Genomic DNA, 14,056 nt, shown 5'->3' with positions numbered 1-14,056 from the left:
AGGTTAGGTTAACTGGTGACTCTAAATTGACCGTAGGTGTGAATGTGAGTGTGAATGGTTGTCTGTGTCTATGTGTCAGCCCTGTGATGACCTGGCGACTTGTCCAGGGTGTACCCCGCCTTTCGCCCGTAGTCAGCTGGGATAGGCTCCAGCTTGCCTGCGACCCTGTAGAACAGGATAAAGCGGCTACAGATAATGAGATGAGATGAGAATGAGAAGTTACATGTGCTCCCTGACTAGGCTCTGGCCCCCAATCCTCCAGCCCAGGTGTTGGCGGTAATGAGTCTAGGTGTTGCTTCTCCAACCATGAGAGGAGGAGGAGAAGAAGAAACACTGCAGCGTTGTCTGATTTAATCTTCTCTCCATGGAAATATTAGAAAGGATGCTACCCAATCTGAACGAGTTAAATTTAAATAGATAAATAAATACAAACCCTCATGAATTTGAGGTGTTGTTTTCAAGCCCAAGGTAAGTGAACCAGAGTTTTACTAGCTGACCTGCTGAGGTAACTCTATATGGAAGTGCACTACATAGTAAATAAAACTAGTGCACTTAATAGCAAATGGGAAGCCATTTTAGGATTAAACCTTGGTGAATTTTTTGGTGTGGGCAAGTTACTTCAAAACTGTTTTGCATTATTTATTACTTGTTACTGTCATTTTAAAGTAATTAGTTACATTACAATATTTAACATGTAAGGCATTACACTACTATTGTATTAGTTTTAAGTTACTCTCACCAGAATAACTGGAAGTGTGGATTTGGCAATGTAAATGTAGCTCAAGATGCTCAATGAGCTCCTCACACATCCAGTGGAAGGTGATGTGGTATCTGACTGAGCTCGGCTTATGGTTAAAAACACTGGAATATAACAGCCACAGTGATGCTCATGGCACAATACAAGGAACAATCATCGCAAGAACAGACAAAAGGTCCAAGTCTGGCAAATTGTGATAGAAATACTGTAACTTTAGGCCTATTCATATTAACATTAATTGAACTGTATTGTATTGTAACGTCTAAAGATATGACAGGATACAGAATTAGCATTTCTATGCCTTTATTGTTTTCAAGTTTACAGCATTAAGCATAGTTTATGCTTCATAAAAAAAAAAAAAGATTAGCCCTAAGGGATATGACTTCATCATTTCAGAAATATAACAAAAATGAACATATTATGGGGGCGGCACGGTGGTGTAGTGGCTAGCGCTGTTGCCTCACAGCAAGAAGGTCCGGGTTCGAGCCCCGTGGCCGGCGAGGACTAGTCTGGTTAACACCAGACCATATCACAAGTGAAATATGGTCTGGAATCCGCCTATTGAATTTCTCGTAGGGGAGGTGTGGTTTACGATTGTCAACGGCCGTTTATTGGACGTTGCGAATGTCTATCATTTGGCGTATGGCCAATCATGGCAGTTGTACCCGGTGACATAGTTAGAGCGACGAAGAAGAGAAGGAAAGAGAAAGAGAAGGCAAAATAAAAATAGGAAAACAATGGCACCGAACGATTACTGCCGTTTGTGCAAGACAAAGCTTGATTGAAAGTTTGGTTCGTATCGCTCGCCGCCATGTTAAATGTGATCCGTAAACAGTCCCGAATAAACTACAAGCTTCCGTTTGTCGAGTAGTACGCGTCACCGTCTTTCCACCCCTCCCCACTCTCTGATTGGCTCCCTAACTCAGGTGAGCCTTTAGACCATAGTTTCCATGCTGTCTTTTCAGATCGGAACGATTGTGCAAAGCAGCATGGGATTTCCCAGGCTAGGCGAGGGCCTTTCTGTGCGGAGTTTGCATGTTCTCCCCGTGTCCGCGTGGGTTTTCTCCGGGTGCTCCGGTTTCCCCCACAGTCCAAAGACATGCAGGTTAGGTTAACTGGTGACTCTAAATTGACCGTAGGTGTGAATGTGAGTGTGAATGGTTGTCTGTCTCTATGTGTCAGCCCTGTGATGACCTGGTGACTTGTCCAGGGTGTACCCCGCCTTTCACCCGTAGTCAGCTGGGATAGGCTCCAGCTTGCCTGCGACCCTGTAGAACAGGATAAAGCAGCTAGAGATAATGAGATGAGATGAACATATTATGGCAAATCGTAGCCTACAATAAAACTGGCCTGAAAAAAAACCCCCACAAGCCTTTTAAATCATGGCTAGACAATGACTATTAGCTATATGAGGCTACCCGGTCACATTTCGAAAAACGGAATTAGAAATAACAAAATCAAAGTGCTTTTAATGATATTGAAGTGCTTAGGCATATTAGCCCTCGAAGGAAAGGCAGCTCAATCACTTTAGTCTGACTTCCAACCAGAAAAAAAACTCAGTTAAGCCTAGGTCACAACCGGACGTACGATTTTTTTGGCTCTGCGATTTTTGGCGTTTCCCAAATCGCTGTGTTTTTTTTTTTTTGTTTGTTTGTTTGTGGAGAAAGACGAACATTGGCCGTAAGTTTGTCTTGCAACCTGAAAAAAACGTAAGCGCCCGTAGAGTTTGTTTGACATGACAAAGAACCTCTGCGGCCGGTCTACAGCTCAAAAATCAGCACGTCACACGCGCGCCCTACGTGTGTTTCTTGCGTTTTTTGCACGTAGACCGGCCGTAGGAGCGCGTACAGCCGGTTGTGATCGAGGCATTATACAGGACAAAAATGTAAACAAACTGTCAGCATATCTTCAACAACATACTCCGCCACAAGTCTCCTAACCTCTTGAGGCTGAAGGAGCATCTCAGAGCGGCAGAACGTTAATTTTGGCTGCTTGGTGATTTTATCGCCACTCTTATCCTCCGCTTGCTTCCTTGCTAACTTCATGTTACTATGGGACCTCTGGAAATGCTTAGTTAAATCACTGGTGCTATTTCAGGAAGTGGACAGTTCTTTAGGTTTAGCACACAAAGTGCATTTGACTACGATGTTCTTCACATCCTTATTTTTCACAAACTTAAAGTAATGGGCGTGTGCCCATCTGGAGAATGTGCTATCCGACGTCAGATCAGCTGCAGGTTCACTCATCTCTCTCTCTTGTCTGACTAGCCTAAAGGAAAAGGAAGTGAAACATTTTGCGCGGACGTTTCACCTCTGCTGATCTCGCGGTGATTTTGGCGAATTTGTATGAAGGAAAAAAACCCATCACTTCATTCCAGGTTAAAAATGCATTGTAACGCGCGTTACTGACATTTGTACCGAGTGAAATATTACCAAATTTTTTTCTGTAATGCCTTTCATTACCGCGTTACCGCAAAAAGCAATGCATTACATTAATTCGTTACTTTTGTAACACATTACTCCCAACACTGGGTATATCCGTTTTGTGTATATTATATAATAACTACTGTAGCTTATTCTCATTTACATCACAACGCTTTTGAATTCTCGATTCTGATTGGTCAGAAGGTGTCCATTAATTAAATTTCTCCAACAGCAGTTCTGACTACTTCCGGCTGCAAATCCCAGGTTTGTTTATGCTAATGCGTTCTTTCCTTACGTCAGGGGTCACCAAACTTTTTTCTCTGGGGGCCACATTGTCGTTCCTGACTGTGATGGGGGGCCGGGGTCGGGTCAGCTATATAACATAGAATTGTATGACCCAGACAAATATGACCACCAGCAGGACTCATTGTGTAGTAGAGATTACTAGCCTGGCACGGCCATCCCCACTACTATATCCCCCACTACTATATCCCCACTACTATATCCCCACTACTATATCCCCACTACTATATCCCCACTACTATATCCCCACTACTATATCCCCCACTACTATATCCCCCACTACTATATCCCACACTACTATATCCCCCACTACTATATCCACACTACTATATCCCCCACTACTATATCCCCCACTACTATATCCCCCACTACTATATCCCCCACTACTATATCCCCCACTACTATATCCACACTACTATATCCCCCACTACTATATCCCCCACTACTATATCCCCCACTACTATATCCCCCACTACTATATCCCCCACTACTATATCCACACTACTATATCCCCCACTACTATATCCCCCACTACTATATCCACACTACTATATCCACACTACTATATCCCCCACTACTATATCCCCCACTACTATATCCACACTACTATATCCCCCACTACTATATCCACACTACTATATCCCCCACTACTATATCCCCCACTACTATATCCCCACTACTATATCCCCACTACTATATCCCCACTACTATATCCCCACTACTATATCCCCACTACTATATCCCACACTACTATATCCCCCACTACTATATCCACACTACTATATCCCCCACTACTATATCCACACTACTATATCCCCCACTACTATATCCCCCACTACTATATCCCCCACTACTATATCCCCCACTACTATATCCACACTACTATATCCCCCACTACTATATCCACACTACTATATCCCCACTACTATATCCACACTACTATATCCCCCACTACTATATCCACACTACTATATCCCCCACTACTATATCCCCCACTACTATATCCCCCACTACTATATCCCCCACTACTATATCCCCCACTACTATATCCCCCACTACTATATCCCCCACTACTATATCCCCCACTACTATATCCCCCACTACTATATCCCCACTACTATATCCCCACTACTATATCCCCACTACTATATCCCCCACTACTATATCCCCACTACTATATCCCACACTACTATATCCCCCACTACTATATCCACACTACTATATCCCCCACTACTATATCCACACTACTATATCCCCCACTACTATATCCCCCACTACTATATCCCCCACTACTATATCCCCCACTACTATATCCCCCACTACTATATCCACACTACTATATCCCCCACTACTATATCCCCACTACTATATCCACACTACTATATCCCCCACTACTATATCCCCCACTACTATATCCCCCACTACTATATCCACACTACTATATCCCCCACTACTATATCCCCCACTACTATATCCCCCACTACTATATCCCCCACTACTATATCCCCCACTACTATATCCCCCACTACTATATCCCCACTACTATATCCCACACTACTATATCCCCACTACTATATCCCACACTACTATATCCCACACTACTATATCCCACACTACTATATCCCCACTACTATATCCACACTACTATATCCCCCACTACTATATCCCCACTACTATATCCCCACTACTATATCCCCACTACTATATCCCCCACTACTATATCCACACTACTATATCCCCCACTACTATATCCCCCACTACTATATCCCCCACTACTATATCCCACACTACTATATCCCCACTACTATATCCCCCACTACTATATCCCCCACTACTATATCCCCACTACTATATCCCCCACTACTATATCCCCCACTACTATATCCCCCACTACTATATCCCCCACTACTATATCCCCCACTACTATATCCCCCACTACTATATCCCCCACTACTATATCCCCCACTACTATATCCCCCACTACTATATCCCCCACTACTATATCCCCCACTACTATATCCCCCACTACTATATCCCCCACTACTATATCCCCCACTACTATATCCCCCACTACTATATCCCCCACTACTATATCCCCCACTACTATATCCCCCACTACTATATCCCCCACTACTATATCCACACTTGATTCCTGGCACATATTTGTTTATCTTTACTAGTGGTTTGCAAAAGTAGTAATCGAGTCTTCACACTTTGTTTTAATTTGAAATACCACAGATATTCCATTTATTTATTTTCTAATAAAAATAACATCAAAGCTGTCAAGGTAAGAAACATCTGCCTATTTGAGGTGATTGACACTGGCAAAGGTGAGTGAAAAATTATAAATTGTAGGTAGGCCTGTTGATATTATTAATAATATTAATAATAATTGTGTGCAGCACTTAATAAAGGTCAAATAAATAGGCCTATAAAATAAATACATTTAAAAAAACAGTGAAATTATAATAATATGAGCAATAGATCAATAGATCACAGCAGTTGTGCTGTGTCCTGCACGTCATTGCTCTCATCCATGGCCAAAGCAAAAAACTCGAATTCTGACGCTTTCTCATTCAGCTGGTCATACACGGTGTCCCCCAAATCTTCGGTTCGCCTGGTCATAGTAGGTGCGGAGAGACTCACCGCGTTGAGCGCATCCTTCTTGTCGGGACACACCTCCTCGGCCACAGCAAGCATGCATACTTTAACAAAGTCCCCATCAGTAAACGGCTTTCCATGGGTAGCTAGTAGGTGAGCTACCTTATAGCGAGCTCGGACAGCAGCCTGGTTGATCTGGGTTTGGCGAAGGAATACATTCTGTTGTGCAGCCAGTCTGCATTTCATCCTCCGAATCCTGTCTTCTCTTGTTTGCCCTCGTAAACTAACATACTCTTTGTGGCAGGTTTCGTAGTGACGACGCAGATTATATTCTTTGAAAACCGACACACTTTCTTTACATACAAGACAAACTGCACGGTCCTTACACTGAACGAAAAAATAATCGGTGGTCCACTGTTCTTTAAAAACTCTGCACTCTCTGTCAGCTTTTCGCTGACCGTTAGCCATTTTGCTGTCCTGAACACTGACAGTTCTCTGCGCGTGCGCTGCCTGTCACTGCTTGATCGCGAGCATATGACGAAAATTCGGAAAATATGAATAGTTCATTTTATAACTAAATATCAATTTTAATTGATAAAATCAACAAAATACAAGATGCAGACATGTTATTATTTGCCAAAAAGCAATTTAAAAAAAATAGGCTATGACCACTTTTGGGGATTGCCTCATAGGGCCGGTTCAAGTGGTGGGGGGCAGAGGGGGTGGCGGGCCGTAGTCGGCCCGTGGGCCGTAGTTTGATGACCCCTGCCTTACGTCATCGTTTCTCTAGTAACAACTTCTACGGGTGTTCTTACCTATTCATGCTTGTAACAGTTGTTTTGGGTCATCTGTTCGATTAGAATCTAATAATCTATTGTAAAGTGTATTAATGGGATGCAGGAGCAGGAATGCAGACCACGGTGGATAAATTTTCCACTGCTTGTGACAACTTTGGTCTCACCATAAGCATGAAGAAGACCGAAGTAATGTGTCAGTCAGCTCCTGGTCAACCTCAGCAGCAGCCATCCATACAGCGCTGAGCGTAAATGAGTGCACCCACTTTGAAAAGTAACATTTTAAACAATATCTCAATGAACACAAACAATTTCCAAAATGTTGACAAGACAAAGTTTAATATAACATCTGTTTAACTTATAACGTGAACGTAAGGTTAATAATATAACTTGGATTACAAATTTTTCAGTTTTACTCAATTAGGGTGGTGCAAAAATGAGTACACCCCACAACAAAAACTACTACATCTAGTACTTTGTATGGCCTCCATGATTTTTAATGACGGCACCAAGTCTTCTAGGCATGGAATGAACAAGTTGGTGACATTTTGCAACATCAATCTTTTTCCATTCTTCAACAATGACCTCTTTTAGTGACTGGATGCTGGATGGAGAATGATGCTCAACTTGTCTCTTCAGAATTCCCCATAGATGTTCGATTGGGTTCAGATCAGGAGACATACTTGGCCACTGAATCACTTTCACCCTGTTCTTCTTCAGAAATCCAACAGTGGCCTTAGATGTGTGTTTAGTCATGTTGGAAAAGTGCACAACGACCAAGGGCACGGAGTGATGGTAGCATCTTCTCTTTCAGTATAGAGCAATACATTTGTGAATTCATGATGCCGTTAATGAAATGCAGCTCCCCGACATCATGCAGCCCCACATAAGGACGCTGCCACCACCATGTTTCACTGTAGGCACCATGCATTTTTCTTTGTATTCCTCACCTTTGTGATGCCATACAGTTTTGAAGCCATCAGTTCCAAAAACATTTATCTTGGTCTCATCACTCCAGAGTATAGAGTCCCAGTAGTCTTCATCTTTGTCAGCATGGGCCCTGGCAAACTCTAGGTGGGCTTTTTTGTGCCTGGGCTTTAGGAGAGGCTTCTTTCATGGACGGCATCCGTGCATGCCATTCCTCTGCAGTGTACGCCATATTGTGTCACGAGAAATAGTCACCCCAGTTTGGCTTTCTACTTCTTTAGATAACTGCAGTGAACTTGCATGCTGATTTTCTTCAACCCTTCTCATCAGAAGACGCTCCTGTCGAGGTGTTAACTTCCGTGGACGACCTGGACGTCTCTGTGAGATGGTTGCAATTCCATCTTTCTTAAATTTTTGTACCACTTTTGCTACAGTATTCTGACTGATAAGTAAAGCTTTGCTGATCTTGTAGCCTTCACCTTAGTGGTGTAAAGAAATTATTTTCTTTGGGGAATTCCGAAGAGACAAGTTGAGCATCACTCTCCATCCAGCATCCAGTCACTAAAAGAGGTCGTTGTTGAAGAATGGAAAAAGATTGATGTTGCAAAATGTCGCCAACTTGTTCATTCCATGCCTAGAAGACTTGGTGCTGTCATTAAAAATCATGGAGGCCATACAAAGTACTAGATGTAGTAGTTTTTGTTGTGGGGTGTACTCATTTTTGCACCACCCTAATTTGAGTAAAACTGAAAAACGTGTAATCGAAGTTTAGATTATTAATCTTACTTTCACGTTATAAGTTAAACAGATGTTATATTAAACTTTGTCTTTTCAACATTTTGGAAACTGTTTGTGTTCATTGAGATATTGTTTAAAATGTTACTTTTCAAAGTGGGTGCACTCATTTATGCTCAGCACTGTATTTCTCAAAGGCAATCAACTTGCAGCTGTCTCCAAGTTCACTTATCTAGGAAGTACACTCTCTAGTGATGTGGTTATCAATCAAGAAGTGAACTGTCGTATAGCGAAAGCTAGTGCGTGCTTTGGAAGGCTTCGTTCTAATGTTCAGGCAGTAGTTTTAACCACTCTTCTGTATGGCTCGGCGTCATGGACGGTTTACGCCAGACATGCTCGACAGCTCAACCACTTTCATCTCAATTGCCTATGTAAAGATTAAATGGCAAGACAAGATCCCTGACACAGAAGTCCTAGCTTGAGCAAATCAGCCATCCGTTCATACGATCATCCAGAAGAACCAAATTAGATGGGCGGGACATGTTACAAGAATGTCTGATGAACGCATTCCTAAGCAACTAATGCAGGGGTCACCAAACTACGGCCCGCGGGCCAGATCCGGCCCGCTACCCCCCTTTGACCGGCCCCCCAGCCCCTCTGCCCCCCACCACTTGAACCGGCCCTATGAGGCAATCCCCAAAAGTGGTCATGGCCTATTTTTTTAAATTGCTTTTTGGCAAATAATAACATGTCTGTATTTTGTTGATTTTATCAATTAAAATTGATATTTAGTTATAAAATGAACTATTCATATTTTCCGAATTTTCATCATATGCTCGCGATCAAGCAGTGACAGGCAGCGCACGCGCAGAGAACTGTCAGTGTTCAGGACAGCAAAATGGCTAGCGGTCAGCGAAAAGCTGACAGAGTGCAGAGTTTTTAAAGAACAGTGGACCACCGATTATTTTTTCGTTCAGTGTAAGGACCGTGCAGTTTGTCTTGTATGTAAAGAAAGTGTGCCGGTTTTCAAAGAATATAATCTGCGTCATCACTATGAAACCCGCCACAAAGCAGGGTTCGAATTATAAATTTGACCCTATGGGGGTCTCTATTTAAAAAAAAAAAAAAAGCAATGCATACTCGCTCTCCTGGACCAGCGCACTTTTGCGCACTGCAGTGCACAGCTTTCACACACAGGCGCGCGCATGCACTCACGCACGCACACACACACACACACACGGTGTTGCATATATACATATATATATAGTTAAACAAATTTTATATATATATCTAGATATAGATATATATATAGTTAAACAAAGGAAGATCGTTGTGAGCTAGAGGACAAGTCTTCTTCGGACTTAACTTCACATTCGATTTCGCAGGCTGCAAATTTCAGTTTGCGCGCATAGTGGTGTGGTGGTGAAGTACAGCCGTACATGTTGCGGTTTAATAACACGTTCAATACAAAGTTATGGCTGCATGGTGATCGGAAATGAAATGAGTTTTATTTATATGTGATATAGGCTATTCAAGCTTATTATGGTGATATATGACGTATTTGAGAGACTTCCACAGAAAATTAAGTTTGCTTCTTTCATGGGAGCCTGAGGGAATGGGAGCTCAGCTCCCATTGGCTCCCACGTAATTCGAACTATGCCACAAAGAGTATGCTAGTTTGCGAGGGCAAACAAGAGAAGACAGGATTCGGAGGATGAAATGCGGACTGGCTGCACAACAGAATGTATTCCTTCACCAAGCCCAGATCAACCAGGCTGCTGTCCGAGCTCGCTATAAGGCAGCTCACCTACTAGCTACCCATGGAAAGCCGTTTACTGATGGGGACTTTGTTAAAGTATGCATGCTTGCTGTGGCCGAGGAGGTGTGTCCCGACAAGAAGGATGCGCTCAACGCGGTGAGTCTCTCCGCACCTACTATGACCAGGCGAACCGAAGATTTGGGGGACAACGTGTATGACCAGCTGAATGAGAAAGCGTCAGAATTCGAGTTTTTTGCTTTGGCCATGGATGAGAGCAATGACGTGCAGGACACAGCACAACCGCTGTGATCTATTGATCTATTGCTCATATTATTATAATTTCACTGTTTTTTTAAATGTATTTATTTTATAGGCCTATTTATTTGACCTTTATTAAGTGCTGCATACAATTATTATTAATATTATTAATAATATCAACAGGCCTACCTACAATTTATAATTTTCCACTCACCTTTGCCAGTGTCAATCACCTCAACTAGGCAGATGTTTCTTACCTTGACAGCTTTGATATTATTTTTATTAGAAAATAAATAAATGGAATATCTGTGGTATTTCAAATTAAAACAAAGTGTGAAGACTCGATTACTACTTTTGCAAACCACTAGTAAAGATAAACAAATATGTGCCAGGAATCAAGTGTTGATATAGTAGTATGGATACAGTAGTGGGGATGGCCGTGCCAGGCTAGTAATCTCTACTACACAATGAGGCCTGCTGGTGGTCATATTTGTCTGGGTTATACAATTCTATGTGATATAGCTGACCCGACCCCGGCCCCCCATCACAGTCAGGAACGACAATGTGGCCCCCAGAGAAAAAAGTTTGGTGACCCCTGAACTAATGTATGGAGAACTCTCCATTGGGAAACGCTCTCACGGAGGACAGAGAAAGAGATACAAAGTAGGGCTGTGCGATATATCAAATATACTCGATATATCGCCGAAAATTCTGTGTGCCATACATAAAATAATTATTATATCGTAACTATCGAGTATTTTATGGTCACCTTCCGACTTGCGTTCGTTTCGTGTTTGTTTAAAACATCTCTCTGTCCCTCAGGCAGTAACGTGAGAGGCTGCCTAAGGGTAAAGAAAACAATAATGTCACGCACTCGCCAACCAATCCCGGGCGACATCTCCGTGCTGAAAGGAACTTCCGGGAAGATTTTCTAGTTTCGGTTGTGTTGCCAGATTGGGCGGTTTTAAGTGCGTTTTGGTGGGTATTTAACATATTTTGGGCTGGAAAACGTCAGCAGTATCTGGCAACACTGCAAGATTTCCTGGTTCCAGTTTCCAGCGCTGACTCAGTTCGTGCAATTGCTGGTGTTGCATAGGCTACCGTGTAAGCTCTGGCAATTTCAGCGACAAATTAAAAATGGAAGCGGACGAATTGGTTCCTAAAAGAACGAGTAAGGGGTCAGTCATCTGGCATTTTTTTGGATATCGCGAGGACGACATGTTACAGCAAATGCCAGTTTGTAAAGTGTGCAAAAAAAACAAAACCTGTCATCACGAAAGGCAGCAGCCGGAATTGTACGCATCTGAGAGGCAGAGCCAGAAAACATTCAGTTCAAAAGTGTGCAAAGAGAAAAATGACGTTTTGCAGATCTCTCTCTTCTCTCCCTCAATCTCTCTCTCTATTGTGAATGTTCCAGTGGTTCTCAGTAGTCAGGTTAATAGCTTGGAGATCTATTTTTTAAAATAATTTAATGAAAGAGCACTTTTCTTATTTAGGCTAAATGTCTTTCTCAGTGTCGAGCTTGCACTTTATTGATTTGAGCAGCTCTGTATTGTGTTGCCCCTTTGTTGCAATTTTCAAGATTGTTTTTGCAGTTTGTGCCACGTCTTTGTTGAATAAAAATAGTCTTATTTCAATTCAATTGTGATTAATCACGAACATGACAATTTAAAATGTGTTGTTGAAAACCACCTGTAAAGTTAACCAAGAATGTTATTTAATCTGCAGGGATTGTAGTGAAAACAGTAAAGAGTAAAAGTTAGATTTCATGGGGTCCTTTAGAGGAGATTTAAATATATCGAGATATATATCGTATATCGTGAAATGGAGAAAATGTATCGGGATATTCATTTTTTCCCCTCTCACACAGCCCTAATACAAAGACACACTGAAATGCTCCCTTAAAGCTTTTAACATCAATCCAAGTTTATGGGAAGTAGCAGCCTCAGACAGGTCATCATGGAAAGAAGCCATCCACAAAGGAGCACAAATTGCAGAGGCAAATCGCAAGCTACATGCAGTGGAAAGAAGGCGCCTCCGCAAGTAGAGAGCTGCGGAAAACCTAGCAGTTGATCCTTGCACTTGTAGCTTATGTGGCAGATCTTTTCGAGCAAAAATTGGGCTGATTAGCTACATGAGGACACACAAATAGGGATTGTGGTCATCATCGACTGCGATGGATGAACAACAAACAATGGGATGCAACATCACTCCCTGTTATAGCCGGGAGCCCAGGAATTAAATAAATGCAATAAAAACAACAACAACTTCTGGCTGCTCCCGATTAGGGGTCGGCACAGCAGATCTTTCATCTCCGTTGCTCCCTGTCTTCTGCATCCTTCTCTACCACACCTGCCACATTCATGTCCTCTCTCACCACATCCATGTATCTCCTCTTTGGCCTTCCTTGTTTTCGTGTGCCCGGCAGCTCCATCCTCAACATTCTCCTTCCAACATGCTCTGCATCTCTTCTCAGGATGTGCCCATACCATCTCAGTCACATCTCTTAGCTTAATTCCCAAGCTCTCCACATGTGCTGTCCCTCTGATGTGCTCGTTCCTTATCCTGTCCAACCTCCCATCGCAAACCTTAACATCCTCAACTCCGCCACCTCCAACTTTGCCTCCTGTCTCTTCGTTAAGGGTACGGTCTCCAATCCATACATCACAGCTGGTCTCACTACTGTCTTATACATCTTACCTTTCACTTTTTTGCTGGGACTTTCCTATCACAAATGACTCCCGAAACCCTTCTCCAACTGCTCCACCCTGCCTGCACTCTCTTTCTCACCTCACTATCGCAGCCCCCATTTTCCTGCACAGTTGACCCCAGGTACTTGAAGTCACCAACTTTCTTTATGTCTACTCCTTGCGTCTTCACTATACTCTCATCCCCATTCTCATTGAAGCACATGTATTCTGTTTTGAAATAAATGCAATCAAAACAAACTTAATTATAGGTATTGTATTTAAAACTGTATGGATGTGTCAGAAGCCGACATAAAACCATGCATGCAGGGCATTCTCAGTCAAAAGGGATTAATGATCCAAAAGTGGAGTCTGGCCCATTAGCACAAGAACTTATTGCCATGTTTGTGTACAGCAAACACGCAAGTTATTAAAACCAAGAAGTACATTCAAAAGAAGTGGATATAGAAACCACTCCAATGGGATAAGATCCTTACGCACTAAAAAAGAAGTATTTTTCCCATTAATTGGAAAATTATCCATCCATTGAGTTCCCTGACATCTCAAACTACCTGGTGCTGCAGAGGTGTCTCCCATAACTCGGTATAGAACGTATGAACCGTAACGGGGACGGTACATTACAATAACGTTACGTTTTCTCAATAGTCAGGGGTTTCATACTTAACATCTTGTACTCACATGTATCACTGTCATGTATTCTTTGATTATCCAGTATTATTATATCCCGTCACATTGTATTAACGTTATGTTCACGATATTTTCAATCGAAATTGATCTAAAAGCCCGGAACT

At 42.4% G+C, this 14,056-nt stretch overlaps 1 protein-coding gene across 1 annotated transcript in view; it reads left to right on the top strand.

Moving 5' to 3' along the window:
* Positions 1 to 322: 322 nt before the first annotated feature.
* The window catches only part of LOC132882095 (histone-lysine N-methyltransferase PRDM9-like), a 70,929-nt gene continuing 57,195 nt past the window's right edge, over positions 323 to 14,056 (top strand). The window contains exon 1 of the mRNA XM_060915333.1: positions 323 to 468. Coding sequence (XP_060771316.1) covers positions 438 to 468 — 31 coding nt within the window. The 5' untranslated portion in view covers positions 323 to 437. The remainder of the gene's footprint in view (positions 469 to 14,056) is intronic.

The sequence above is a fragment of the Neoarius graeffei genome, chromosome 2 (assembly GCF_027579695.1).
Source record: "Neoarius graeffei isolate fNeoGra1 chromosome 2, fNeoGra1.pri, whole genome shotgun sequence".
Classification (NCBI taxonomy): Eukaryota; Metazoa; Chordata; class Actinopteri; order Siluriformes; family Ariidae; genus Neoarius; species Neoarius graeffei.
The sequence above is the reverse complement of the archived record's forward strand: the minus strand, read 5'-3'. Positions and strand labels throughout refer to the sequence as shown.